Source organism: Penicillium subrubescens (assembly GCF_028828155.1).
Source record: "Penicillium subrubescens strain IBT 31985 chromosome Unknown utg000005l_segment0_segment0, whole genome shotgun sequence".
Taxonomy (NCBI): domain Eukaryota; kingdom Fungi; phylum Ascomycota; class Eurotiomycetes; order Eurotiales; family Aspergillaceae; genus Penicillium; species Penicillium subrubescens.
The window spans coordinates 5177617-5203526 of record NW_026643155.1 but is presented as its reverse complement, the minus strand read 5'-3'; the positions used below and the strand labels follow the sequence as shown (position 1 = coordinate 5203526).

The 25910-nt window shown below is 51.2% G+C and overlaps 9 protein-coding genes across 9 annotated transcripts; 4 read left to right on the top strand and 5 right to left on the bottom strand.

Annotated features, from left to right (window-relative positions):
- Positions 1-192: 192 nt before the first annotated feature.
- On the bottom strand, positions 193-3956 carry N7473_008420 (C6 transcription factor; the record flags this gene model as incomplete). The annotated part of the gene is made up of 6 exons (XM_057154360.1): positions 193-2649; positions 2779-3246; positions 3301-3378; positions 3433-3566; positions 3626-3730; positions 3785-3956. Coding segments are annotated over 6 exons (3414 nt in total), but the record flags the coding sequence as incomplete, so codon positions are not given.
- Positions 3957-4571: 615 nt separating this feature from the next.
- N7473_008419 (uncharacterized protein) lies at positions 4572-5931 on the bottom strand (the record flags this gene model as incomplete). Its single annotated transcript, XM_057154359.1, has 2 exons — positions 4572-5168; positions 5224-5931. Coding segments are annotated over 2 exons (1305 nt in total), but the record flags the coding sequence as incomplete, so codon positions are not given.
- Positions 5932-6552: 621 nt separating this feature from the next.
- On the bottom strand, positions 6553-10876 carry N7473_008418 (EF hand domain protein; the record flags this gene model as incomplete). The annotated part of the gene is made up of 6 exons (XM_057154358.1): positions 6553-6582; positions 6651-9985; positions 10055-10240; positions 10324-10447; positions 10515-10672; positions 10864-10876. The coding sequence occupies 6 exons, from the start codon at positions 10874-10876 to the stop codon at positions 6553-6555; spliced, it is 3846 nt and encodes a 1281-aa protein (XP_057008696.1).
- Positions 10877-11885: 1009 nt separating this feature from the next.
- N7473_008417 (tubulin alpha chain) lies at positions 11886-13771 on the bottom strand (the record flags this gene model as incomplete). The annotated part of the gene is made up of 6 exons (XM_057154357.1): positions 11886-12111; positions 12190-13144; positions 13338-13413; positions 13523-13549; positions 13618-13658; positions 13747-13771. 6 exons carry the CDS (start codon positions 13769-13771, stop codon positions 11886-11888), a joined length of 1350 nt encoding a protein of 449 aa, XP_057008695.1.
- A 211-nt stretch (positions 13772-13982) lies between these two features.
- N7473_008416 (uncharacterized protein) lies at positions 13983-14177 on the top strand (the record flags this gene model as incomplete). Its single annotated transcript, XM_057154356.1, has 1 exon — positions 13983-14177. The coding sequence occupies one exon, from the start codon at positions 13983-13985 to the stop codon at positions 14175-14177; it is 195 nt and encodes a 64-aa protein (XP_057008694.1).
- Positions 14178-14456: 279 nt separating this feature from the next.
- Positions 14457-15694, top strand: N7473_008415 (uncharacterized protein). Its single transcript, XM_057154355.1, has 2 exons — positions 14457-14948; positions 15058-15694. Exons 1-2 carry the CDS (start codon positions 14505-14507, stop codon positions 15511-15513), a joined length of 900 nt encoding a protein of 299 aa, XP_057008693.1. The 5' UTR covers positions 14457-14504; the 3' UTR covers positions 15514-15694.
- Positions 15695-16182: 488 nt separating this feature from the next.
- On the bottom strand, positions 16183-19095 carry erdS (aspartyl-tRNA synthetase, cytoplasmic; the record flags this gene model as incomplete). Its single annotated transcript, XM_057154354.1, has 1 exon — positions 16183-19095. One exon carries the CDS (start codon positions 19093-19095, stop codon positions 16183-16185), a length of 2913 nt encoding a protein of 970 aa, XP_057008692.1.
- A 1375-nt stretch (positions 19096-20470) lies between these two features.
- N7473_008413 (uncharacterized protein) lies at positions 20471-21484 on the top strand (the record flags this gene model as incomplete). The annotated part of the gene is made up of 1 exon (XM_057154353.1): positions 20471-21484. The coding sequence occupies one exon, from the start codon at positions 20471-20473 to the stop codon at positions 21482-21484; it is 1014 nt and encodes a 337-aa protein (XP_057008691.1).
- Positions 21485-24108: 2624 nt separating this feature from the next.
- On the top strand, positions 24109-25179 carry N7473_008412 (sterol desaturase family protein; the record flags this gene model as incomplete). Its single annotated transcript, XM_057154352.1, has 1 exon — positions 24109-25179. The coding sequence occupies one exon, from the start codon at positions 24109-24111 to the stop codon at positions 25177-25179; it is 1071 nt and encodes a 356-aa protein (XP_057008690.1).
- Positions 25180-25910: the final 731 nt, after the last annotated feature.

Genomic DNA, 25910 nt, shown 5'->3' with positions numbered 1-25910 from the left:
CCATCACAGACAGCCTTCTTTTTCTTATGATCTCCTAATCTGTATATTTAATTTAAAGATAATCACAATCTACTTCCTCTTAAGGTACATATATCTCTATTACTTGGTGAAAACGTAAAGTTCCATTCTCTAAGTCACATCGTAGTTCTGTTGTAGGGATAGGTTGGAAAGGCACATGCATATTTAACCCTCTCACGACTCTAGCGCTCGCTCGCCAAATGGTATCCATGAAGATTGTATCCCAGCCAGTATCCCATCTGTTTCAACTGCCACAAACTCCTCTGATGGCTCATTCAACATGTCAGTCATATTTCCAGTTGACAGAAAAGGACCACCCAGAAAATTTACAGGATCGAACATAGGCTCCGTGGAAAGACATTGGAGGTATTCAGGCCTCAAAGCCGGAGCTGCCAAGTCCTGTACTGTTGCACTCGTAACTGATCGGGCAACTGGCGCTTTGCTTTGACCAAGATAGTTTCGCTTGGCCGGTCTGCGAAATGACAAAGTATTGTGAAATTTTTCAGCAAGCATCTCAGCTTGTGCACCAGTTTCGCGCATATTTTGAGCAGCCCTTTTAGCAACAGGGAGATAATCGCCCATAATTTCCAAGCATTGAATCGCGGTTTGTAAGCATTTCCGAGCTTGCGGGGTAGGAGGGCAGACTGGATTTGCCAGAATGAAGCCAAGGATACAAAGAGCGGCGTCCCATTGGTATTGAAAGGCCGCTGACCATCCTCGCAGTAGATCCGTTTCAGTCAAAACCTGGTGCAAAATGCTTGTCAAAGCTACGGCATGGTTTAGACAGTTGATGCTGTGACAGTCTGACAGGGGCGTAATTGAGGAGGATCCGGGTGGGAGACGCAGGAAACTCCGGAAGTTCGACATCTGGAGATGATGGTATAGGATTTCCAGCAGAATTCTTTGTCGCTGGAGCCAGAGAGGACTGAACTGGTCAAGGTTGAGTGGAGTGCGCTCTGTAGAAAACGGTTCTCCGGAGCCTTTCCTGGGGATTTTAAGAGACTTAGGAACATTGCATGCCCACTCATAAACAACGCGAGCGTTTCGAGCGAGAACCCCCGCTAGCTCTTCAAGTGAGAATGGATCGTCATATAGTGTTTTCAAGGCTTTTCTTTCCAGTAGCTCCGCGCACTTGGCATGGAAGCCACTTTGAACGCATCTTGCGAGGGAGACAAGGCGCACAGATTGGGCATGATAGCTGAGCCATGTGATGTCTTTATTGTTGGGACTGATCAACATTGATTCAGAGAGTAGGCTTTCTTCTTGGCTATCTCTCAAAGAACTGTGATCAATCTCACAACTGTGTATGAGTGGCGATTGACCCAGAGCCATTGATATTTGGCTATCAAGCGTGATTAGGGTCGACCAAATTCGGCGATGCAGCTGCTTTTCTCTAGAAGAGAGCTCATCGCTAGATTTTGAATGTAGCCCTAACATCTGAGCTGTTCTCACGGTGGACCCTAGAGAGATATGCGCTGAACTCATTGAAGATTCGTTATAAAGAAACACAATGGAGTATAATTGGCTTTGCAAAGCCATTAGTGACGGCCTCTCAAGTTCATCAAGAATGAGTATTTGAGACCGACGGTAGAGTGCACGGCTAGTCGCTGACCCAGCCTCAACATGATACCCATTCATACTGCCCTGACTATCGCTTGTCAGGAAGCTGGTTCCATATTGCATGCAAACGGCCAAAATGCTGTCAACAAGTGCCGAAGGCTGGCGCTTTGTTTGATCTGCCGAGTTGGTCCATAGGGAGTCGTAGTACTCCCGAAACTCGTCTTCCAAGGTGACAGGATATATGCAATGAAAGCTCTGCCAGAGCAGATCGAGGAAATATTCTTCCTGTGCCCGCGAAAGCTCCTCGGATTCCCGGTCGCCATCAAGATCTAGGCTGGTCTTCCATGGTTGGTCCTGATCAAGGGAACTGGGAAACAACTGATTTCCGATTGGTCGTTTCAGCTGAGAAAGTGAAAGAGAAAATGAAAGTTCTGGAGTGGACCCTCTCAGCACTTCTAGCAGATAGCGGCGCATGCGATCAGCGAAGTAAGCGGATGACAATGGACCGTAGTAGATCAATGCCCCTGCTCTCCCTTCTGGAAGTTTGATACCCTCCCACTTCCCAGGGGAAAGCGATGAAACTTCATGAGATGTCGCATGATTTGCCGTGGTAGCTTGAACAGAGCCATTAGATTGGGCCGGTGATGCGTATGCAGAGACCTGGTCATTGGTGTTCTGGGTTGCAAGTTTGAGCTGCTGCTGTAGGTCGGTGATCTGTCGCCGTAATTCTTGAATCTCTCTGTACTGACTGTCAGCTGAGTTCTTCGAAAACGGCAGCACTTCGAGATACCTATTAGCTGTTGGCAACGATAAATGCTCCTTTTCCTTGCTGCGGGTGCAATGGCCCCCACGTTTGCGACAATTCTGACAAGGCTGCGAGTCGTTGCACTTGATCCTGTTCAAACGGCACCAGTCGCAGGCGCGAGAGACTTGCCTTCGTTTTAGGCGAGGTGGATGGACTTTGTCTCCTGCAGGGTCAGCAGAAAATTTAGAAAACATTTCCAGAGCCAGCAAGTTAGGGATAAAAAGGTTGAAGAAGTAGCCTTGCGATTGATACGGAATCTGCCTAGCCTAATCCCGCGACTCGGATTACGCTATTTCCTAACGCCGAAATCGACCATTCCATCTATCAAATCCAGACCAAAACTATTAACCAGCAATTTGCGGCTCCACCAACAACAGACTATGCACTGCATCTACCACACTCTCCTTGAGTGGTCGAAAAGGCACACCTAGGATCTCACGGGCTCGTGAGTTGTCAAATCCATACACACCATCAACCGGATAATCTCCCGGAGTGAGAGCCTCGCCGGATGGGAGCCTGTCTTTGAATTGAGGAAACTCCTGGCCGATAATTTCTGCGATATTCTTGTTGGAGAAATGGCTCGACACCGTGAAAAAACGTTTTCCGCCAGCTTCGGGCTTTTCGATCGCGAGGACATGCGCCAGTGCTAGGTCACGTACATCGACGTAAAGGTAGTTACCTGTTGGCGGACAACTATCCTTTGCCGCGCCGGTGATGAGATCACGAATGCGCTCGTTGGAGGTGTTGAGGGCGCTTAAAGAAGCGAGATTGTGGGCAATTGGGCCTATGACCAGTGGTGGATTGATGACCGCGAGGTCGAATGAGGTATTTTCGTTCTTGATGAAGCCCCAAGCAGCTCGTTCCTTTTGTTTGTCAGTTTTTGCATTGACTTGTTAAGCTTTTCAAGGTTAACTCACAGCAAATGTCTTACTAGCCCGATAGGCGTTCGCAGGGTTCTCGTTGGCTTGAGCCTCGGTGATAGGACACCAGTCGGCCTATAAATTAATGAGCTTTGTTGAAGAAAGAGAAAGGGTAGAAATTGATATTACCTCTGAGTAAACTTTGCCCTTGGCCTTGGCATAAACATCATTGATCGCCGCGAAGGAAGAAGTCACAACAACACGCTTGACTGATGGTGCATGCTTCTGCACGGATTTGAGAAGTCCCGTTGTTCCAATGATCGCTATTCGACACACTTTGTCAGGCTCAATTTTCAAGAGTCTCGGAGTCTCCGATGCTCACCTGGATTCAGCAGTTCTTTCGCATCCTTAGCATGAAAATGATAAGGGCTAGCTGTATGAATAACAGCCTCAAATGGAGGCTCTGAGATCACAGCACTGTCAAAAGCTGGCCTCGATGATTAGCTTTATGACACAATTTCGCTGGGTAGTTACTCCCTACCATCGGCTTTGGCCATATCTTGCACGATAACACAGTCAAGTTGATCCTTTGATAATTCTGGATGAGCATCCAGAATAGCTTGCGCCTTTTGCTGCGAGCGGACGGTAGTGACAACAGAGTGACCTCTTGCGAGGAGAGTCTCTAATACATGGGTAGCGATGAAGCCACTACCACCTGTTGGATGTTAGTCGCCAGCTCATGGCAGAATGAATACTGAAGGGGACTTGCCAGTGAGAAGGACTCGAGTCATAGTGATGGGTTGAAAATCAACAAAGATTGTTTTTTTGCACGAGGATTGTGTTTTTGGTATATGAAATTAATATTTTGAGACTTTGGCTCAGATGTAAGAGGCAGTCAAGACGCTTTATAGCCACAGCCTTATATGGCCCCTCAGATTCGATTCGGCAATCCACAGCGGCGTTAGGTTAAATCCGCCTGGCATACGGTGCTAAATCGGTTAGCGATCAAGCTTTGATGATGGTAACTCTAGAAGCTCCGAAATTCGTGCCCCGAATCAGTAGTCTAAGATGAGGCTACACCTCGATTACTCCTTTGGGAACTCCGAAGACTCCGATTACTCCTTCCAGCAAAAGTGGGGGCGATCACAGATGCTTGATCTCCTACCGGGAATTGCCAATGAAGCTTTTAGTCTTTCTTATGTGGAGTATATTCTACCAGAGGCATATTTTATTAGAATAATTCAAGTTACAAATCCCAACGTAGATTCTGGCGTAGTTCTATTCCCCGAGTTCTTATCATGGTCTCATACAAGGTAATTATCACCAAATCATATCCACCGAAACTGTTCTCCTTGCGGCTGCAAAAGCCTCACGGCCTGAGAAATCCAATTCTCTTCGCTATTAGCCACTCTATAACCCTCTGACTTCCCAGTCAATCGGTCAGCCAATCCCGATGTCAAATGCCAAAGCTCATTACTATCCGGCAGAGCAAATCGCAGGTCAGCCAGAGATAACAGACTCACCCCATCCAATCGTGATGGGGCCCAATTGCTTTGACAAGACACACCTCCCAGCTCTCCAGGATCTTGAAGCCGAGCACGCTGGCACACCCGGTATAACGATAGGGCGAAACGCTTTACTTCCTCAACGCCAACCCAGACGTATACCTCAGGGCTTTCTCCCTGTCTAAATTGGGATAACATCGAGGGGTAAAAAAGCATGTTTCTCTTAAGACAGCTGTGGACAAGAGCCTTGAGAAGCTGAGAAGGTATTTCGGGTAGAACTGTAGTCAATCCCAGATCAATGGGATCCTGGTCCCGGAGGAGGGAGAAGATTGTTTGCAGCAAGATTCCTTGGTATGTTGCCAGTGGCCAGTGTGTAGGACCAGAGAGTGCGTCATAATTCTCTGGGATGGCCCAAGTTTCCTGGAATTGTTTGAATTAGTGTTATTCGATCAGAAGGCGAAGAGATATTACTTACCATTTGCTCATATATGCACAAGATTAACCTACGATGCAGATCTTTCGCCCTCTTTTGCACAGTACTCTCCCTACTCACCCACATCCCCATCATCACCACTGATTGAAGCAGAAAAGCTGGTTCACTCGTATGATCAAAGGTCGCCGGATGCAAAAATGGCCACTTTGGATGAAAAACATCAAAATAGGCCTGGACATAAGATTTCACTCTGCAAGGACTATATTCAAGTCCCTCCGATCGTGTCGAAGAACCCAATCTCGTTCCTGGCCTTGAAAACGCCAATTCTCTCTCTCCATCCAGAGTACCACTCCGTGATACCAATTTTTCCAAATAGGAACATTCCTTCCCCAATCGAGAGCACCTATCACAAGGATCATGTCCATCACATTTCGACCTCCTTCCACGGCAATAGGTACAAGCTTTTATTGTCCGGGATGATTTCAAATCTTTATCCTGATGGTGGGAGCGAACATGGTGGCGTAGTGTATCGTTTCGAGAAAATGAGCGGTCACAGAAGAGGCATTTGAAAGTCTCGAGTTGTTTAGAGTGGCTTTTTGCATGGCGGGTTAAGTGTTCTTTGCGTTGGTAGCTTAGGGTACAGCCTGGGAAGGGACATTTGAAAGGAGGGGATGGTGGCATTGGAATGACAGGCTTGAGCAGAGAAGAAAGGGGGAGAGAGACCAGTTTAAGAGCCCGGCGAGAGAGATTCTGTTCAATTTTGCTTTGTCTGGGTCATGGGGTTGGGAGTCTGGGGACTTTTGTATAGTTGGTCAGGATTGATGGCAGTTAATGGGATACCGATGGGATGCCGACGGGGTGATGACACTTAAAAGTCTTGGCATCAGCAAACTATCAGCGCAACTGCTCATTCTAATACAGTCTACACCTCGTTACTCGAAGACGATTCATGAAATTATATCAATTAAGGGTTATCGTAAACTACACTACACTGCAAACAAGCAGGGGGCGACAGGCACATTGAGTTGGGGCAAAGACAATTGCCAGGGTTCGATTCCTGTGCACGTCAAGAACGGGCTCTCATCGGCAAAGAACAGTTTCGAATGAGATCAGAGCAGACGCAACATGACGACAAATGAGACGAAGGAAAAGAAAAAAAAAAATGTACACAGCGCTGAAGGGGACAGACAGGGAGGAAGGACGATGCGGGAGGTAGGCCAGGCGAGGTTTAAAAATAGGAGAGGCAGACACGAGTCATAGAGGAAAGACATCACGGCAAAAGAGAGATATGTGTGGATGATATGTGCACGAGGGGATGAAGAGAAAGGAGGGATTGGGATGAGGGGTCACGTTTAAGATTCAGATTCAAAGTTAAGACTTTGAGGTCAAATAGTCCGCAGCCTAGAAGAAGTCAGTTACGACGTTCTTGAGGATTCTAAAGAAAATCACATAACTAGAAATCATCTCACCTTATCAATGTTGTAATCGAACTTCTCCAAAGCCGCGAGCGAGTCGTCACGCGGGAAGCCCATGCCTGTTAAGCGCTGCAGAATCAGGTCGTCTTCGCCAGAGTCGTTGTTGAGAGCCCAGCCGGGGGACTTGGAACTCGCGCCATTGGCAGGCTCCTCTGCAACGGGCTTGGCACCTTCGAGGGGAGCAAAGAGGGCGTCCCAGTCAGGTCCTGCGGCCTTGGAATCACCTCCGTTTTGGGAGGTGGTGGACTGGGCGGTCGCAGCTGTGACATTGTTGTCGAAGGAGAAGAAATCAGAGGATCCACCCTGGCCAGCATCGGTGCTAGAAGAAGCACCGTGCTTGGCCTGGGACGGTGAGTCGAACGAAAAGTCAAAGTCTGAGGTGTTCTTGTGATCGTGGATCTCCTCGTGCTCGTCATCTTCGTCGTCGTCATCAGCCTCCGTCGCAGGGGCAAGGTTGAGTCCAGCAAAAGCAGCCTCAAAGTCAGGTCCGCCTGTTTTGGCGCCACCAGTCAGGGCCGGAGCAGCCGCCTCTGAGACGACTTCCCGCTGAGACTCGTTGGCAATTACTGGTGCACCAGTGGTGGAATCAACAGAGTGAGGGGCATCCGGAGCAATAGTGGGATCAGCACGCTCAGGCAGCAGACCTCTAAACTCAGGAGGCATGTGGCTAGCATCTCCAGCAGTGGTGGCCTCATACTGAGGAGGGCTTGCCTGCGCATCAGCAGCTGGCGGCTGAGCCGATCCCGGAACAGGGAAAGCAGCAAGTTGAGCAGCATCGATGGAGTCGGCTTGCTTCTTGGAAGTAGGAGAGACCGGAGTGAAGTTATCATCGAACCCCAAAGGACCCTCGTCATCCGAGCTCTCATCGTCCTCCTCGTCATGGTGCAGCTCCTGAATAGGAGGGAACTCGGACGAAGGGGCAGCCGCAGCACCACCGTTGGTCTTGTCGTCCGAATGCTGCTTCATAGTAGCGAATGCCTCCTCAAAATCATTCTGGTTCTGGGACTCAGATCGCTTGTGAGCCTTGCTTCCGAAGAGCTCATCGAAAGACAGGTCCTTTGCCGGCTCCTGGTTTCCGGTGGAGGCAGGAGAGAGCGCAGCTGCGGGCTGCTCGACCGCAGTAGTAGGAGCAGCAGCAATGGGTGCCGCATCGAAGGCTGCCGGAACTTCATCAAACGGCGAACGAGCAGGCGTGCCCTCGAAAGTGGGTGCTCGGCTATAATCGCTTGATGCAGCTACAGATGGAGGACCACCCTGGTCGCTAGCGTCTTGTGACGGGGTCGCAATGCCCGAAGCATCAGGGCCACCGAACCGACTAGCGGGCGGGGAGACCATGGTAGACGACGTCACGGACTGGGCATCACCGAAAGGGAGGAAGTTTGGGGTCATCTGGCGGGACTGGCTAGGCGGCGGGATCTCAGATGCAACACCGGGGAACGCGCCTGGCACAGAGACAGCAGGGACTGGTGAAGCGGACGGGGTTGGGACATTGGAGGTAATAGGCGACTTGGAGCTAGCCAGTGGTGACTCTGCGCGGAATGAGGTTGGAGGAGGGCCAGCAACAGAAGGAGCAGCAAAGGACTGGCCAAAGAGGTTATCGAAAGCCTTTTGCTGATCGGTGGGACCCTCTGGAGACAGAGCACGCTCACTCGAACTGCCAGTGGCGGTCCGGCGGAAGAATGGGTTTGTGTTTTGACTGGCAGTGGAAACAGCAGGGCTAGCCACCTCAGCTACAGAGCTGACGGGCGTGGCATTCTCGGTATACTGGGGGGTTTCCTTGGCAAGGGTATCGATTTCACCCTGAATCTTGTCACGCTCGCCCTCCACAGTGGCCAGCTGCTTCTTGTTGATAGCGACAAGGCCCTTCTGCTGACGAGCATCAGAGCGAGCCTTCTCCAGCGCCGGCTTCAGCTGAGCGACTTCAGCATTGGCCTGGCGGATCTTCTCCTTCAGACTAGCATTCTCCTGCTGATCGGACGCCAGAGCGGTCGAAACCTGGGTGTACTGGTTGTGCAGATCCTGTCGGCTACCCTCGATCAAAGCATACTCTTGCGACAACTTGGTGGTCTCGGCTTTGGAAACTCTGAGGCGCTCCTCCAGAGCTTTGAAGTTTGCCACCTCCTTTTCATACATAGCACGCGCCTGTGCGAGGCGCGCCTCAAAGTCACGCTTCTGCTGGGAAGTCTGCGAAATGCTCTGCTCGGCCGATGTGCGCTTCTCTTGCACGGTGTGCATCTCCTTCGCCAGAGAGCCAATCTGATTAGAAAGGTTGGCAAGATCGCTGGTCTCCTGAGTGAGCTTCTTGGACTCCTCGGGGTCATTGTCTCCCAGGAGGTCATCGGATGGAGGCGGGGGCGAGCGAATCGCGCCTGGTGTTCCTGCCGAAGCACCGGTCACTTGAGGCTGCAAGCTCTGCCCGAAAGTCGATGTGGGCATGAAAGGCTTGAATGATGTAGCTGGAACAGACGGCGAAGCTCGGGAGACAGGGGAGCCTGGCGTATGGAATGCGTGATTGGAGCCACCAGTAGACTGAGGGAATTGAGTCTGGGCGACTGGGGGTGCCGGAGAATCAAGGCCGAACAAGTCATCTGCAGCAGAGCGTGGAACAGGTGCAGGCGCAGATGGCGGGACAGGTGCAGCTGCGACAGCAGGAATAGGAGCTTGACGGCGCATGGTTGGCGGAATCAGGGCTGGAGGAAGCACTTGTGGAAGAGGCTCCTTTCCACCACGCTGAAGCCTCACGAGGTACATGGCCACCGCGAACTCATCGCGGCTGAGCTGGCCATCGGCATCGATATCAGCAAGGTCCCAGATCTGCGCGAGGACTTCCTCGGGCAGCTGAGCCTTCATGAAGAAACCAACAGCCTGGTCACCAGTGATCAGTCCGACCTTGCCGGTATCGACAGTCTCAAAGATGCCATCGAAATGAGCCTTTTCTTGCGGGCTGATCAGCCAATCTCCAGTTGACTGTGCCGAAAGCGGGCCGCCAAACGCCGGTCGACCAGTATGATTAGGGCTCATAGGAGTACCGGTGCGCTGAGGACCAGTGAATTGCTTAGGAATAGAGGGGACTGGAGGCACATCTGCGCGAGCGCCGAAAGAGCCGCGGCCGGATCCTCGACGAGCGGCGGCCTCGTATAGCCCAGGAGGCAATGTTTGAGGAATGCCACGGAGAGCACCAGACTTGAAGGATGTGAGGAGGTGCATGGCAATGGTGAAATCAGTCGCATCGAGAGCGCCACGCTGCTTTGTGTCTGCGAGGTTCCATATCCGACCAAGAACCTCGTTGGGTAGTCTCGCACGTTCGAATATTTGCTTCGCAATCTCGCCTATTAAACCAATTCATTAGTATATCAGGACATATACTTGGACTAGAGGTACCAGTGGTGCATTCATACCAGAGATCATGCCATTCGATGTATCTGACTTCTCGAACAGCGAGAGGAATTTAAGGGCATCTTCGGGTTGCAGCGGCGGTACTCGAATAGGAGGGCCGGCACCTGGCGGGGGACTTGCGGCGCCAGACTCGGGGGGAGCGGGCGTGTTGTCAACGACAATGCCATCAAATCGGGGCAGGGGGCCGGCTATAGCAGGAAGAAGTATAGTTAGCATGAACACTACCACTGGCGGTCGACGCACACACCGCGCATATCTCGGATTCACTCACGCTGCAAAGCCAATTCATCAGACGGTGTGCGGCCAGCCTGTGCATGACCAATCAATCGAAGAACAATTCCAAACCCAGAGGGAGTCAAAAGACCCCTGTTCTCTTTATCCGCGAGCTGCCAGATCTGAAAGGCACGTCCGAGAGGTTAGTCGTCGAACATTTAGCCTATTGTTACCCCGCGGTATACATACCTCTCCGAGGGTACCAGATGGAAGATGTGTCTTTTCAAAGAACGGCACAGCAATCTCGCCAGTAATAACGCCCAGGTTGGTAGTATCCGCCGCCTGGAAGAGCTGGTAGAAAACGCGCTTTTCCTCGGCGGTCAGATTCAGGTTCGGGTGTCGTTGTGCTATTCAATATATCATAGTCAGTCTCTATCGATTCCATATCCATGTGTGGATTATACAAAGAGCGCCGGATGCGCGACGAGGGGGCTCGCGGATGATGGGCGGAGCTCCCGGCGGCCCTCCTGAGCTGCGCCAGAGCTACCAGAAAGCCATTGCTAGCTCTCTGAATATTCAACAACAAAGAAGAACTTACGAGTATCAGTCATGGCTGTGTGTTGAGAGGCGCAGATGCCCTCTCAGGTCTAACAGATCCGAATAGTTGGTAGCCTGGGGGGTACGAAGGTGGAGAGGCACGGGGAAGCCGTAAGCTTAGCCGGAAGAGGCCACGAGCATGGATTGGACCAAGCGCAGCTTCGAGGTGTAGAAATCGCGGCCGATATAGGGCAAGCGACGGGCTGCAAGAGAAGGACAACTTTCGAGGGGGGGGTAGAATGATGTTCGGAGGGTGATTACTGAGTGGCTGGAGGGAGAGTCGATGTCGTAAAGGCACCCCCAAGGCGGTCAGTCGGTTTAGTGTCCATTCCACCCGGACCAGGTTAGGGTCTCACCTCGTCTATATTAGCGCCATTCTTTGATTTATGTCATGGATGGGATCATTTTATGTCAATTAGATGGCATGGAATCAACTCTAGATACGATGGAAGCTTTGATTTTCTAGTGCAGGAAGGGGTGTCCGCTCATGCGACAGAATATGAGCTATGATACGGAGTATGGGGTTCAAATACGAAGTACGAAGTCGGAGTACATATGGCAGACTACCTCCAGGGGAAGGTGGCTGGCCTCGGGGTGTAAACACAACCAGGCCAAGACCAAATACCAGACAAGTGGATATCTCATAGCTCAACGGACAAGGGAGAACCATGTTTTCAAGGGTAAGGGGCTCACTTTTGTAGTTACACGCATCATCGAGAAGCAAATGAAAAGGAGACACAGGGAAATAGAAAGAGAGAGAGAGAGAGAGAGAGAGAGAGAATAAGATAGGAACGAGTGGAAAAACTTATCGCTGCTTCAGGGATATTAAAGATATATCGAACAACAAAACCAGTAAACATCGACGGACTTTGAAACCTATGTTCCCTTCTATTTGCAAGGAGTCCGATAGATGTAGGCAGGCTAGCAAAACTGAGCTGTAAAGGTCGGAGGTCGTGTCCCAATCAAATAGCAGAAACCAAACCCCTCATCCTCCACAAACAATCAAACGGCATACCTACTAATCTAGTACTCGGGCTCCAGCTCCTCCTCCTCAAGGGAGTCGCTGGCGACCTCCTCGTAGTCGCGCTCCAGAGCAGCGAGATCCTCACGAGCCTCGGAGAACTCACCCTCCTCCATACCCTCACCAACGTACCAGTGAACGAAGGCACGCTTGGAGTACATGAGGTCGAACTTGTGGTCGAGAGCGGACCAGGCCTCGGCGATGGCGGTGGTGTTGGAAAGCATGCAGCTATATGATTGAATTAGTAATCGTCCTCAAAAAGGTCATATGGAGGATTCTCAGAATCCTCCAGGATCAAAAACTTACACAGCGCGGTTGAGGTTGGCGAGGTCGCCGTTGGGGACCTGATGGGGAGGCTGGTAGCAGATACCGAGCTTGAAGCCAGTAGGGCACCAGTCGACGAACTGGATGGTGCGCTTGGTCTTGAGGGTAGCGACGGCAGCGTGGGCATCCTTGGGGACGACATCACCACGGTAGAGCAGGCAGGTGGCCATGTACTTGCCGTTGCGGGGGTCACACTTGACCATCTGGTTGTTGGGCTCGAAGCAGTTGGAGGTGATCTCAGTGACCGAGTTAGCCTCGTGGGAGGCCTTGGCGGCAGAGACGACGGGCGAGTAAGCGACCAGAGGGAAGTGAATACGGGGGTAGGGGACCAGGTTGGTCTGGAACTCGTTCAGGTCGACGTTGAGGGAACCGTCGAAGCGGAGCGAGGCAGTGATGGAGGAGACGACCTGAGCAATCAGGCGGTTCAGGTTCTCGTAGCTGGGGCGCTCAATGCCGAGGTTACGACGGCAGATGTCGTAGATGGCCTCGTTGTCGACCATGAAGGAGCAGTCGGAGTGCTCCAGGGTGGTGTGAGTGGTCAGGATGGAGTTGTAGGGCTCAACGACGGAAGTGGCGTTCTGGGGAGCAGGGTAGACACAGAACTCCAGCTTGGACTTCTTGCCGTAGTCGACGGACAGACGCTCCATCAGGAGAGCACCGAAACCGGAACCGGTACCACCACCGAAGGAGTGGAAGACCAGGAATCCCTGGAGACCAGCGCAAGCGTCGGCCACACGGCGAACCTTGTCAAGGACCTGGTCAATCATCTCCTTGCCGACGGTGTAGTGACCACGGGCGTAGTTGTTGGAAGCATCCTCCTTGCCAGTGATCATCTGCTCGGGGTGGAAGAGCGAGCGGTAGGTACCAGTGCGGACCTCATCGACAACATTGGGCTCAAGATCGCAGTAGATGGTGCGAGGAACGTAACGGCCAGCGCCTGTTCAAGGTGGAGACAGAAATAATGTTAGAAAAGAACCATGCTAGAGAAGCTTTCGAGCAATTCGAAAGGCGGGGGAGGAAGGGAGGAGGGGGGGGGGGTAGAAGGGAATGAGGGGGCGTTGATGGCTGGCCATCATCACCCCCCAAGACCCCTAAAAAATCGAACCCCCCAAGTTGTAGAATTCACGTACCAGTCTCCGAGAAGAAAGTGCTGAAGCCGTGGTCGGGGTCGGCCTTCTTGCGCTCATCGGTGAGCTGACCATCGGGCTATCAACAGTGTTAGTCGCGGGTACTCGCTTCCCGAGCAAGAAAAAGGGGGGTCACGCTGCCCAAGTCGAGATTGGGCGCCACGACGAGGTTAGAATCTATAACGTACCTGGATACCGTGCTCCAGACAGTACAGCTATACGATTGTCATGTTAGTATTCCGTGTCCTTCGTAGCCATGATGATGAACGATGATTTTCTTTACCTCCCAGCAGGAGTTGGCAATCTGGCAACCGGCCTGGCCGACTGGAGAGTCACAACACACGTTAGCGCGTTCGATTTCCATCAAAGACCCGAAATCGATAAAGACGGGCATCTTCAAGACCGCACATACCGTTCAAGCTGATAATCTCTCTCATTGTGTTGGGTGGGTGATTTGGTAGATGTGAAAATTAAGGAGGGGTTGAGGCAGGACCCAATAACAAACAAGGGACCTGGACACGATTCAGGGGGTTAGTTTCTTTGCCTGGGGCTTCCACCAACGTCGACACGGAAGGGGGAGGGGTTTTTGGAGGGAGGAATTGCAGGCAGGGGGTGATAGAGGGGGAATAGAGGAGGGACACACCAAGAATGGGAGGAATGGAATCTCTTCTCGAGACGAAGAAGAAGAGCAGAAATGTTGTGGAGGAGGGCGTCTGTGCTGCCGCAGGGGGGAGTTCGTTGTTGATCCGTTCGTTGGGTCGCGTTGCTCGTTGTGATTGGCTGATGGAAGGGCGACTTGGCCGCGGGTCACCGCCTTTTGCTGGTCTGCATGATGTCACGTGATTCAGATCAACAACAAACCTGAGGGGAGTCTGGACATGTGACTTGCCAGGGATTGAAAGGTAAATACAGATAGAAAACAAAAGACATCTTCAATTATGAACAGCATTCAATTCTATTCAATGCATTTCATACAAAAACATTGTACACAATATGTGTTGATGTACTCCGTACTTCGCCCTCTTCCCAATCGAGCAATCCGAGTCCCTCACCGCCAAGTTGCTTGCTGATAAACCCGAAGCCCAGCGCTAACTAAGACCAGACTACTGACAGCCCGGCCAAAATATATCTCCACCATACCATCTCGACCTATAAGGCCATATCTGATACATGAAATCAACCTCATGCTACCAGAATGACCCAAGAATAACACCACGACTACCCTACCACCATCATATTGATTCCCCGTGTAAACCTATAAATCCCTTACCAAGCACAACCCTCAACAACAAAAAGCAAAAAAAACCCCCAAGCATGCACCACATCACCACCACACTCCTGGCCATACTCCTCCCCCTCTTCACAGGCCTCGTCCACGCCAACGTGGAGAAAACAATTTTCCTGGGCCCGCCAGCTACAACGATTCCATCGGCCGCACCCGATCTCGACGATCTGGGTTTGGAGCGAGTCTCGCCTCAGAATGCAGTCGTACGCACCCAATTGAATGCGTCATTTCCGACGGCCGAGGCCCCCGATGGATCGGATTCTTGGTTCTTTCTGGAGAACCTCACGCCTGGACAGCGGTATGAAGTTCGGATTTGTTGGTTAGCCACGGTATGTTACCTCCTCGTCTTTATTGAATTTCAACAAATTGAATTGAACTGTTATTGTCATTATCATTAATCCACCTCCCCCAAATCCAAATCTCTAACAAAACAACCAGCAACCAACAACCTTCACCCTAACAACCCACCCCCTCCCCGACACAGTAACCTCCCCAATCCTCCTCACCTCCCTCAGCAAATTCTCCTCATCTCGCCTCTCAAACCCCGACACCCAACTCCAAATCAACCCCAACACCCTCACTCGCCGCAGCAATGTCGATTCCGCACCAACAACCGACTCAATCCTCTTCCTACGCATCCGCGCCGCAGCAGACTACTTCTCACTCAACGAGACGCTGATGCGCGACGTCCCGCCCGTGGCGGTCGATGTGATTCTCGATCCGTTTTTGTGGAATGTGTTTCCGCGGTCGTTGGTGCCGACTGCGGGGTGGATTGTTGTTGTTGCGGTTTTGGCCGGGGTGGTTGGTAGGTGGGTGGTGGCTGAGGTGGGGAGGGTTATTGAGGATGCGAGGGTTGAGAGGAGTGAAGAGGAGGAGGGGAAGAAGGAGAAGTAGGTTTATGTATGTGGTTTTTTGTATGATTAGGGGCGTCGGAATGATTATGGCGTTTTTATGGACTTGCACTGTGTAATTTAGGACTGGTTTGTATGCTTCTAAGGGAAGTGTGATATGTGCTCATCTTTATGTAGCTCATCTGCTTATACGACTAGATTGTCGAGTATTTACTATCCAGATCTGTCATGCACAGTAGATCGAGCCATGTATACCAATTCAACAATGGACATATAAACATTAAATAACATCAATTAAGCCAATCGGAGATAGCGGTGGGCAGCTACAGGAGGGGGAATAATATGTCCAAGTCAAGCAATGTGCAATCGTAAGCCAGGCAGTGAGGTGCAAAAACAAACATGGGAGAAGAATCCACAAATAAAAACGGGTAAGGTCAACTCCAGCGCTGGGAAAAGCCAAGTTCAACCCTTCTTTCTCATCTCATCTTTCTTTCCCAATTCCGGCCCTCTGAATGTCCATCTTGCAACTCCTGCCCCCTGCACTCTGTACTCTATGATGAGCCAGGCCTGTCTTTGGCATATTCCAATCCTGCAACCCCAGAAAGAACCACCTGAAGACACCCCACCGAGATGGCAAGTTCATAAATTATCATGAGATCGTAACTGCTTCGGAGAAAGCATCTGAATCATGCCAATGAAACACGCAGTGAATCTAATCCTCGAAGAAATTCAGCACAGCACGGATACCCTTGGAGCCAAGGCCGTGAGCAGGGTAGGAGATATAAAGCGGCTCCTCGGTAGCACCCAGCTTGGCACGGAACTCGCTCTTCCGCACAAGGTGGAATTGCTTGGCCAGAGTCTCGTAGGTGCGCTCCAGCATCTTGATCTTGGCGCCGTGCAGGTTGTGGCCGGGAATGAGTCTGGAGGTAGCACCGGCACCGAAGGTCAGACCACTGACACCACCCTTGGAAGCGGTCTGGATGGCCTGGGTAACAATGTACTCGATGACACCGCTTGGCGAGTTGGGGAAGTCCAAGCTGTACTTGACCTGCATGCCGTGGGCGGGGGAGAGCATGGCCAGCGCGACAAAGGCACAGATGACGCCTTCCTTGTCAAGGGCGTAGAAGTACCAGCGGTGCTCCGAGTCGATCCACGGGCGGATCTCGGACAGATGCACCTGAGTGCCCTTACGGCCGGCGAGCCACTCGGCAATGCGTTCATCGATCTTTCCGCGGATTTCTTCGGAGGGCAGCTCGCCCTGGCTGAACGAGACAACCTTGATGCCTTCATTCTCGGCACGGCGCAGTTTGCGGGCAATCTCGCCGTCGGAGGCGGCTTGGTTGCGGGAGGGTTCAACACGCTCTTCGGCAATGCAGGACAAGCTGCGCCAACCGAGACGCTCGCCGAGAATAGTCTCGACCTCGGGAGAGCAGAGAATCCAGACGGGCTTGTACTTGGTTTCCCGGCGGAGCCACTGGAGGAACTGTGTAATGGTGCGAGAGTACTGAGAAGGATCGCACGCAGGGTTACCGGGAATGATGACGTAGTTGCTGCTGCTGGGCACGTAAGCCACGGCAGCACCAGTAGCCATATCGCGCCAGATCTTGAATCGTTCATCGAACCAGGAAGTGGAGGTGGCGTCTCCGTAGTTGGCAACCAGCTTCTCCAGCGGCTGTAGCTCGCTGACATCAGTAGCCACGCGGGAACGCTCTTGCCAAGGTGGCTCGATGGTGGAGGCTTCGGGGTGACGAAGCTGGTGAACGGGGGGCTTGGCAGGCAGACTCTTGGGGTCACGGTGGAAGAGTGAAGTGAGACGAATGTTGCCCACCTGAAGCAGGAGCATCAGCAAACGTTCGAGGCCAACACCGGCACCGGCATGAGGTGGCGCACCCCAGCGGAAAGCCTCGAGATACTCCTCCATATCCTCGGGGTTGATGCCCCACTTGCGCATGTTCTCCTCGAGCATGTGCGGCTCGTGGATACGCTGGCCACCAGACACAATTTCCTGACCGCGGATGAACATGTCGAACGAGTTGGTGAACTTGTCATCCTCGGGATCCGGCATGGTGTAGAAGGGACGGGCACCGCGAGGGAACTTGTCAAGGACGTAGTAGTCGGTGCCATACTTCTCCTTGACCAGTTGGCCCAGGCGGATCTCGTCACGAGTGGCCAAATCTTCATCCGTGGGAAGAAGCTTGCCCTCCTCGTCACGCCAACCCGAGTCGTTCAGCATTTGGATTCCATCAGTGAAGCGGATGATAGGTGTCTTCTCCAACCACACGACATCCTCGGATGGGAACTGGTGCTTAACCATGTCAATCTCTCGGCGATACTTGGTATAAACACCGCTCAGGATGTTCTTGATGGTAGCATCCAGAGTCTCGAGCATCTCATGGTAGTGCTCCTCGATAGCCATTTCGATATCCAGGCCGGTATACTCTGTCAAATGACGATGGGTATTGGAGTTCTCGGCACGGAAGACGGCACCAATTTCATACACACGACCAAAGTCGGCAGCAATGGCCATCTGCTTGGCCAGCTGGGGGGACTGGGCCAGGAAGGCAGGGCGGCCAAAGTAATCGACTTTGAAGACACTGGCACCGGACTCGGTGGCAGCACCCTGCAGCTTGGGAGTATGGATCTCAATGAACCCTTGTTCATCGAGGGCGCCACGGAAGAGGTTGCAAGTGGCGGATTGCAAGCGGAAGATGGATTGAGAAGTGGCTGTCCGAAGGTCCAGCAAGCGATTGCTGAGGCGGGTACGGTCAGGGATATGGCTGCGGCGTCCTTCAGCCTTGTCCTCCTCGTTGGTGCGAATCTCAGCCTCGTAGACACTGAACGGGACAGGCTCCTCGCGCTTGACGAGCAGATGCAGAGAATCGATAGACAGCTCGACATCGTGAATGCTGCAGCCGAGAACAGGCACATCGGGCTTCTGGATCTTGCCACGGACACGCAGGAAGGAGCCCACACGGAGATGTTCGGCCCACGAGATCATGGCAAGGGAGGAAACGCCTGGGAGCTCATGCAGCACACCTTGGAAGGTGGTTAGCTGCTGGCGGAACACGAGGAAGACCAGCTTCGCACTCATGCGACGCACAACATGCAGGCGTGCCGTGAAGTACACCTCCTGCCCCGCCATATCTGGGGTGATATCATCCAGCGCGATACGGTCTTCACGAGGGCGGCTCTGCGACTGCATCAGAGGGAGTTCGCCGTAGCGGGCCTTCATTTCCGGCGTCTCCTCCGCAGCGGCCTTTGCGAGCTCCTCCTCCTTCCGGCGATGATCCGACTCGGAGAATTGCTCTTCGCTGAGGCGAGATCGCTCATTGCGACGCTGCTGGCGCACGAGTCGTTTCTGCTGGTTCTTACTCAGGTTGCCCGTCGACGAATCATCGGAGAAGTCCTCGGAGGAGGAGACATAGTCCTTCTCACGGAAGAAGTTGCCTAGAATGCTGCGCCGAGGAGATGCAGTGGGGGAATGGTGAGCATGCGAATCGTGCGAGGTCGAGGTGCGTGGTTTGGAAGGGCCGAGAGAGAGCGAAGTGCGAATGTGGGAGCCCGACGAGTCATCGTCATTGACATGACCCCGAATGGCCTTGGAGAGGGCCCGTTTAATCGACATGGCCGGCAATTGCCTTCTATTCTTTCTAAAGCATAAGCCCAAGGTAGGTCAAAAGGTTGGGAGGAGGGGGAAAAGTAGTGAAGATAAGGAAGAAAATAAGCACGCCAAGGGAAGGAGGGGTTGGAGCTTGTGAAGCGGGCTCGGTGCTTCGGGATGACCTGAACAGGCTTAAAAGTCTCCCTAATTCGAATCGCGGATGGGGAGCTGAGCCAGTGGGGAGAGGGGAATGAAAGGAGGCTGCAAGCGGCGATCCTTCTTGTTTGCGCTGGAATGAGGAGGGGCAAACTCACCGATTGATAAAGGCTTAAGTCGACAAGTCGGTCTTGGGAGTTTCTCGAGCAATTCTGGTGGGACAAAGGAGGAAAATAAATAAGAGAATGGATGAGTTCGGAGAGGGTCGGAGAGAGTTTTAATGAAGCTGTGGTACTGAATAATCTAATATTAATATGAATCAGAACCTTGAACTAGACCCTTCTTTTCTTGTGGTTTCGGCCTGAACCCAAAGGGTCGAGTTATGACATCATGGCGGACACCCCGAGTTCCCGGATTCTTATGGATCCTACAAGTGAATATTGCCTTGTTCCCGGTCAATTAGAATCCCAATTTTGATGTTTTGATGATTTGTGAATAATATCATTTCGGGCTGGATCCTTACCCTGTTTTTGTTGTGGGAAACATGATTACCGTGCTAGGGACTACTGGCTGGCTAGATGCGGACCTGCGCTCATGCCTCTCCACTTTGAATGAACCTAGTCCTACCCACAGGAGTGATAAAAGCATATTGCCAATGACCGAGGCACGCTGTTTTGTGGCTTACTTACAAATGATTTGTACATGATTACATCTCGTATTCCCGATGGAAGACCAGAGTACTAATGGGGACTACTAATGGGACTTGACCTGCAGATTTTACACCATCTAGTAGTATGCTAGACCATTCTACAAGTACATATATAGACCAGGCTACTGATACTTGGCAGATAACAGCCTGAGGTGTCCACCCCGGCACCGATGAACCGATATGGTGGATGATGACGCCTCTCAACGCCTCGTCTCTCGACCCTCCAAGACATCATGCTACTACTCACATTGGACAGATTCCCTCGGTCAACTTATCAGGCTAATTCCAATTTGAAGGTCAGGGCGCATTTCTGACTTCTCTCATCCTTCCACCTCTATCATTCCCCTCTTCTTTCATCCTCTTCCCATCCCATCCCATCAATTACCCGACCCTTAAATCGCCATTCCCCGGCCTTTCCCGGACCGCCGACCATCCGGACCGCCGAATTGACCGACCGACATACATCTTTCCTCATCCAGACCAGTCACGCAGCCCGTCAATCGCCCGTACCGTGCCGATTGTCCCTCGCCAAAGATGGCCTCTTCGCGCTGGTGGCTCTACATCCAGGCCGTATTCTGGCGCTTCCTCATGCGCATCGGCATGTTCCTGCATACCCTCGCGCCGCCCCGTCCGCCCCGACCGTTATTCACTCGGACTGTCAGCAAGGATGTCCACCTCCATTCCGTCGTGATCCATTTCTACTGTCCACCTGACTACTACGAGCAACGCCGCCTGGGCCACCGCTACCCGGTCGCCGTCAATTTCCACGGCGGAGGATTCACACTCGGTCACGCCACTGACGATGGCCGCTGGGCGGCTGCTGTCGTCGAACAGGTCGGCGCGGTGGTTGCCAGTGTGAGTTACCGGCGAGCACCGGAGCATCCCTTCCCCGCGGCAGTGGATGACGGCGTCGAGGCTCTGCTGTACCTGGCGGCACATGCGGCAGAACTAGGCCTGGATGTGAGTCGCGTGGCACTGAGCGGGTTCTCAGCTGGCGGCAATCTAGCCGTGACTGTGCCATTGCGGCTGCGAGGTAGAATCTCGACCGAGGTCAAGGAGTACTTTGGCCGGGCGGACTCGACTCAACAGCTAGTCAACCAGACCAGCGACCTTAACATCGTGGCGTTGTTCTGTTGGTACCCCATTTTGGACTTTCTCGAGTCCCGCGCCCATCGTCGTGCGGAGAGTATCAACCCCGATAAGACATTACCTAAATTCTTCACCAGTCTTTTCGACGAGGCATATCTCCCCGACTTGAATGACCGGTCTTCGGCCTTTGCATCGCCCGTGCGCGCCTCCGACCGTATTCTTAACGAAGCCCTGCCCCGCGATATCTTCCTGTTCATCTGTGAGTGGGACATGCTCATGAAGGAAGGTCAGACCTTTGTGCGTCGCCTCGAAGGTCTGGGTAAGCGAGTACGAGCCATGATGATTGAAAAGGCTAAGCATGCCTGGGACAAATCGGCCAATCCCTTCCGCGACCAAGGCAGTGTAGACGTTCTGTACCGCGATGCCTGCGCAGACATGAAGGCGATTTTCGATCGGTGATCATCCTTTTCACCTTCCTCCTTTTTTTGTCCCTCTTTTCCTATAGAAGCATGTCGGGTAGCGCTGCGCGGAGTCATTTCTTTTTTCTTTTTGGCGTTCGGTCTCCAGGCATCCACAGCGTTTTGTACCTGGCATTTGACATTCTACCTCCTTGACCAAGCAATAAACAATTCTTATTGACAAACAGTTCCACTATCCCTCCCGCCGTAAAAGCAAATTCCTCGGTTGACATCCAGGCTACATATCCATGCATCCACCAACCTACACTCCCAACCTATCAGGCACATCATAGATCCAGCATCTCGTCACACAACGCACAAGGCATGCACCCTACCCGTCATAACCAACCTCATAATTGGCTGGACCCTCGACCCGACAATGACAAGCTCAGCAACACTAATCTCCATCCAGCCAACGCCCTAGCCTCGGGATCGGCAGATCTGCATGTCACCAAGCCTGGGGTTATGCAATGTGTGTGTTTTCAAAAAGTAGAGTACTTTAGTGTCACTGCTCTTATTTGGACATGTGATGTCATATAAGTCGCATGTATCTTGAAAGATTGCCTGTTCCTTGCTATAGTAGTAAATTCTCCGCGTAGGTCAAGGGCTTGCTGGCGGGGCTCCATCGTTCGGGGCGGGTGGGAATGTGGCAAGAAGAGTGGAAACAAGGCATGGGAGGAGCTAAAGCGGAGTCCTCACGTGGACGTTCGTCAACATTGCGTTTACTCTATTTTTGTGGATTTTGAATTATCGAGAAGTCCACTTTGTTTCAAGACGTCTTTGTATGAGGAGAGTTCCTTGTACCTGGAAACGACCAGTTTGGAATGATATCATAGGTCAACTCTAAATTGGCCTGGGCTTCTAACTGATCCCCTAGAAACAGAAATGAGCAATTCAACCGTATATAGTTGACACTCGTCTTGAAAAGTGCCTTCTCGTTCAGGGCCACGTACGATCGGAACTATTATTGATTTACGATCTATTCTTTGCTTTTAGTGATTTCCCGCCTCACCGTGCGTCCCGCAAGTGGTGCGACTTCAAGCTTTGTTGTAGTTCAACTCGATGTGGTTGAAACTGGGTCTATTAGCGCTGACATATATCATGGTACTTCATTTTAGGATTGGCTTAACTAACGGCAAGGCTGATTTTCATATCGCCTTGAATGTCACCTTAGGCCGAAGTAATGTGTTTAGTGTTGAGGTGCCACCAATACCACGTGGATATCAACATGTCGTGAGACCTTGCTTCAGGAATTTCAGCTACTCTGATTCATCGTATTTAACATCCCGTCGTAAATAAAGCCCGTAGGATGGTAATCAACATAACACAGCAACGGTTGCTCCTCACGTCCTCGACCACTGGGTGTTAGCCATGTCTATCATGGCTATCAGCATACTAGCACATGAGCGAAAAACGGAAAGCTCTACGAGAATCTCTCAGGTTAAATCCGTCGATAACGGCCTAGGCGTTGGTTTTTTACTGCTGTATCGGGATCTCTGTGCGCTGAGTGTTGGGTGACCTGTCATAATTTGAGTAGCTAGTGGAGGAGTAGATAATCGTGATTAACGGCATATAGCTCTGCCCTGGCTCAGCCAATGTGGGGACGAATGGCAGCCTCTGTTCAATGGGGCAACTGATCAAAATAATCCTTGTTTAACCTGAAAGTAATACCATTGGGTGAAGTAAAAGTATATTTACTTGGGCCTGTAGCATGAAGCCGTTCTAGATGTCAATCTAAACAAAGATTTCTGCAACTTCTAGAAAAACAGTCATACAACTGACTATATGAAGGCAATATCTCATATTTTGCTTTGATACTATCGCACAGAAACATGATCCTCTCAGCTTCAGAAACTTGCCTTAGACTGGATACAGATCTGAAATCAAGAAAGGAATTCCTGGATAATATCACAGATACCAGAGAAAGCTGGTTACCAGGCTATTAGGAGTATATTGATAAGTATACTACTGCTCTATGTAGCTCTCGTATCATTCACGTACTAAAAGGGCTTTTACTCTTCTTCAATCACTCAGCAAATCTTGGAGCTGGTCCGTTTAGCACTTGACGCAAATCTAGGTTTACATCCCCACGGAATTTGCTGGCGTCGTGTGGTTGAGAAGGTTTGCCATCTATCGCTGCTTGGGTAACTATATATGTCTGTACAATGGACGGCAACAACAGAAGGAGAGGCCAAGACGCTAAGAGACCGATTGAATAAGCGTTTCGTTTCTCTTTGGGAAAGAGATCCGAAGAGAAACACGAGCCAGACGAAGTTCTTTAATTGTGTGGTGAAGATTGTGTAATAAACCAATAACATGGGGCTTCCCCGCACTGGCGATCCCTCCGGGGCCGAGGCAGAGAGGCATGGACGTTCTTTTCCCTAGGCAATACAGGTGTGAAATACCCAGAGGCTCCCTACGCTGTATTTTGGTAGTAGATCATGGTGTGAATCTTTAAGCGACTATACAACAGCAACAGATGGAGGGGATCATGATCGTCGATCCCACATGATGTAGCCGAGACACATCTGCCGAGTCGCTTTAGGCTGACCCATAGATATAAGATACGACGCTGGAAGTCCGGCTATTTGAATCTTCTTACTTGAAATTTCTCAAAACAGAAGAATGTCACAGAGTATGGCGAACGAAAAAACTACAAAAGGCAATCCTCGCGATTCTATGATATCTACCTGGCGCCGTGGTGACCGATCACAATGGACATTTCACCACTGGCTGCTTGATATACTGGGCACACATCTCACACCTAAAGACGGTAACGTTCCTGTCTTTTCCAAGAGCGAAAAGATACCGTCCGTACGGGAATGGACTCTTCATCTCTGGATCATGCTTCATGCGTTGATCCCTCACGCACTTCAACACATCTACATAACCTACACTGGAAAGAACCTCAACGCAATCGCTGTTTTCTTTTTGTACAGCACGACATTCTACGGGACTGGTATCCATCTCGTACAAACAATTCGTCGCCTCGGTTGGATCTACGGCTTCTTGGATGGAGACAAGCATGGACGAGACGATATCCCTGACGTTGGTGTAGCAAAAGTTGCGACGGAACTACTTTCTGTGCCTACACTTCGCCTGGCCATGTCCATCTACCTATCATATGAACCGGAAAAGCTCCCACTCTCTTTCGATTGGACGTGGCTAGCTGCGAAGATCGGACTCTACAGCATTACCGTGGACTTTTGGTTCTATTGGTATCACCGCTTGATGCACTCCGTGGATCCCCTATGGAAATTCCACCGTACGCACCACCTGACAAAACACCCTCACCCGATGCTAGGTGCATACGCGGACCACGAGCAGGAGTTTTTCGATATCCTTGGTATCCCACTTCTTGCCTATGGGACTCTGAAGGTGATGGGTATGCCTTTGTCATTTTATGAGTGGTATATTTGCTATCAATATGTGGTCTTTTCCGAGATCATTGGGCATAGCGGACTACGCATTCACGGGGGCGCACCCTCCACTGTTAACTGGGTGCTTGAATATTTTGACGCAGAATTGGTGATTGAAGACCATGACTTGCACCACCGCTATGGGTGGAGACAGAGTCATAACTATGGAAAGCAGACCCGTCTCTGGGACCGTATATTTGGTACCTGTCGTGAACGCATTGAAGGTCATAAAGCCAACGTCGACTATGAAAACCGTGTCACTTTCCCTCTTATCTGAAATCATCTATACCTAGAGGAGATGACCTTTATGCGCGTCCAATTCAATCAAGATATTATTCTAACAGAATGTCAAGTGTCTACTAGTTGCCCTATTCCGCTTACTGGTTATCGAGATCGATTGTGCTTGTCGTAGAACCCGGATAGTGCCTAGGTTTCTGAAAGCCAGAAGTTGGAGATCAAACTCATTGCCAACGACCCGGGACTCTCATTCAAAATATTGTGGTCCAATATTCTTCCTACTCACCAACACATCAATATCTACACACAGTCACTCTTACTTAGCGGCCGCTAGGTACTCCTGACTCGAGGAACATATGAGTACGGTCTTAAAACGAAGAATCAGTGCTGTTCCTTGAAAGGAAAGCTGTGTCGATCAAACAGGAGGCCTTGACTTTATAACCCGGAAGGGATGGGGTAGTCAATGCTACGGCTAGGTAAACTCTTGATCCATAGAAAAGATGATCTCTCATATTCCTAGCTAAATCAGTCATCCACTGACCATCAATCAAGCAAGATAGAAAAAAAAAGTAGTAAAAATGCTCCAGTAAGATGCCATGCACGCTCAAAAGCACGATATCACATCATCAGGGCATAAAAAGAAGACTGGTATCGAACTTTTGAAAAAAAAGGGACGTCTAGATGTCATATCAAAATCAAAACCCGGGGCGCCGCGCTGAAATAACAAATGTATAGCAAGAAGATAAGGCCGTTATTAAGCCGTTCCAAAGT

Excerpts from the sequence above, each read along its gene's own strand:
- N7473_008415 (XM_057154355.1), top strand. The coding sequence starts at position 14,505 with ATGAAATCAACCTCATGCTACCAGAATGACCCAAGAATAACACCACGA. Across the intron at positions 14,949-15,057 it reads GGATTTGTTGGTTAGCCACG|CAACCAACAACCTTCACCCT; the intron begins GTATGTTACCTC and ends CAAAACAACCAG.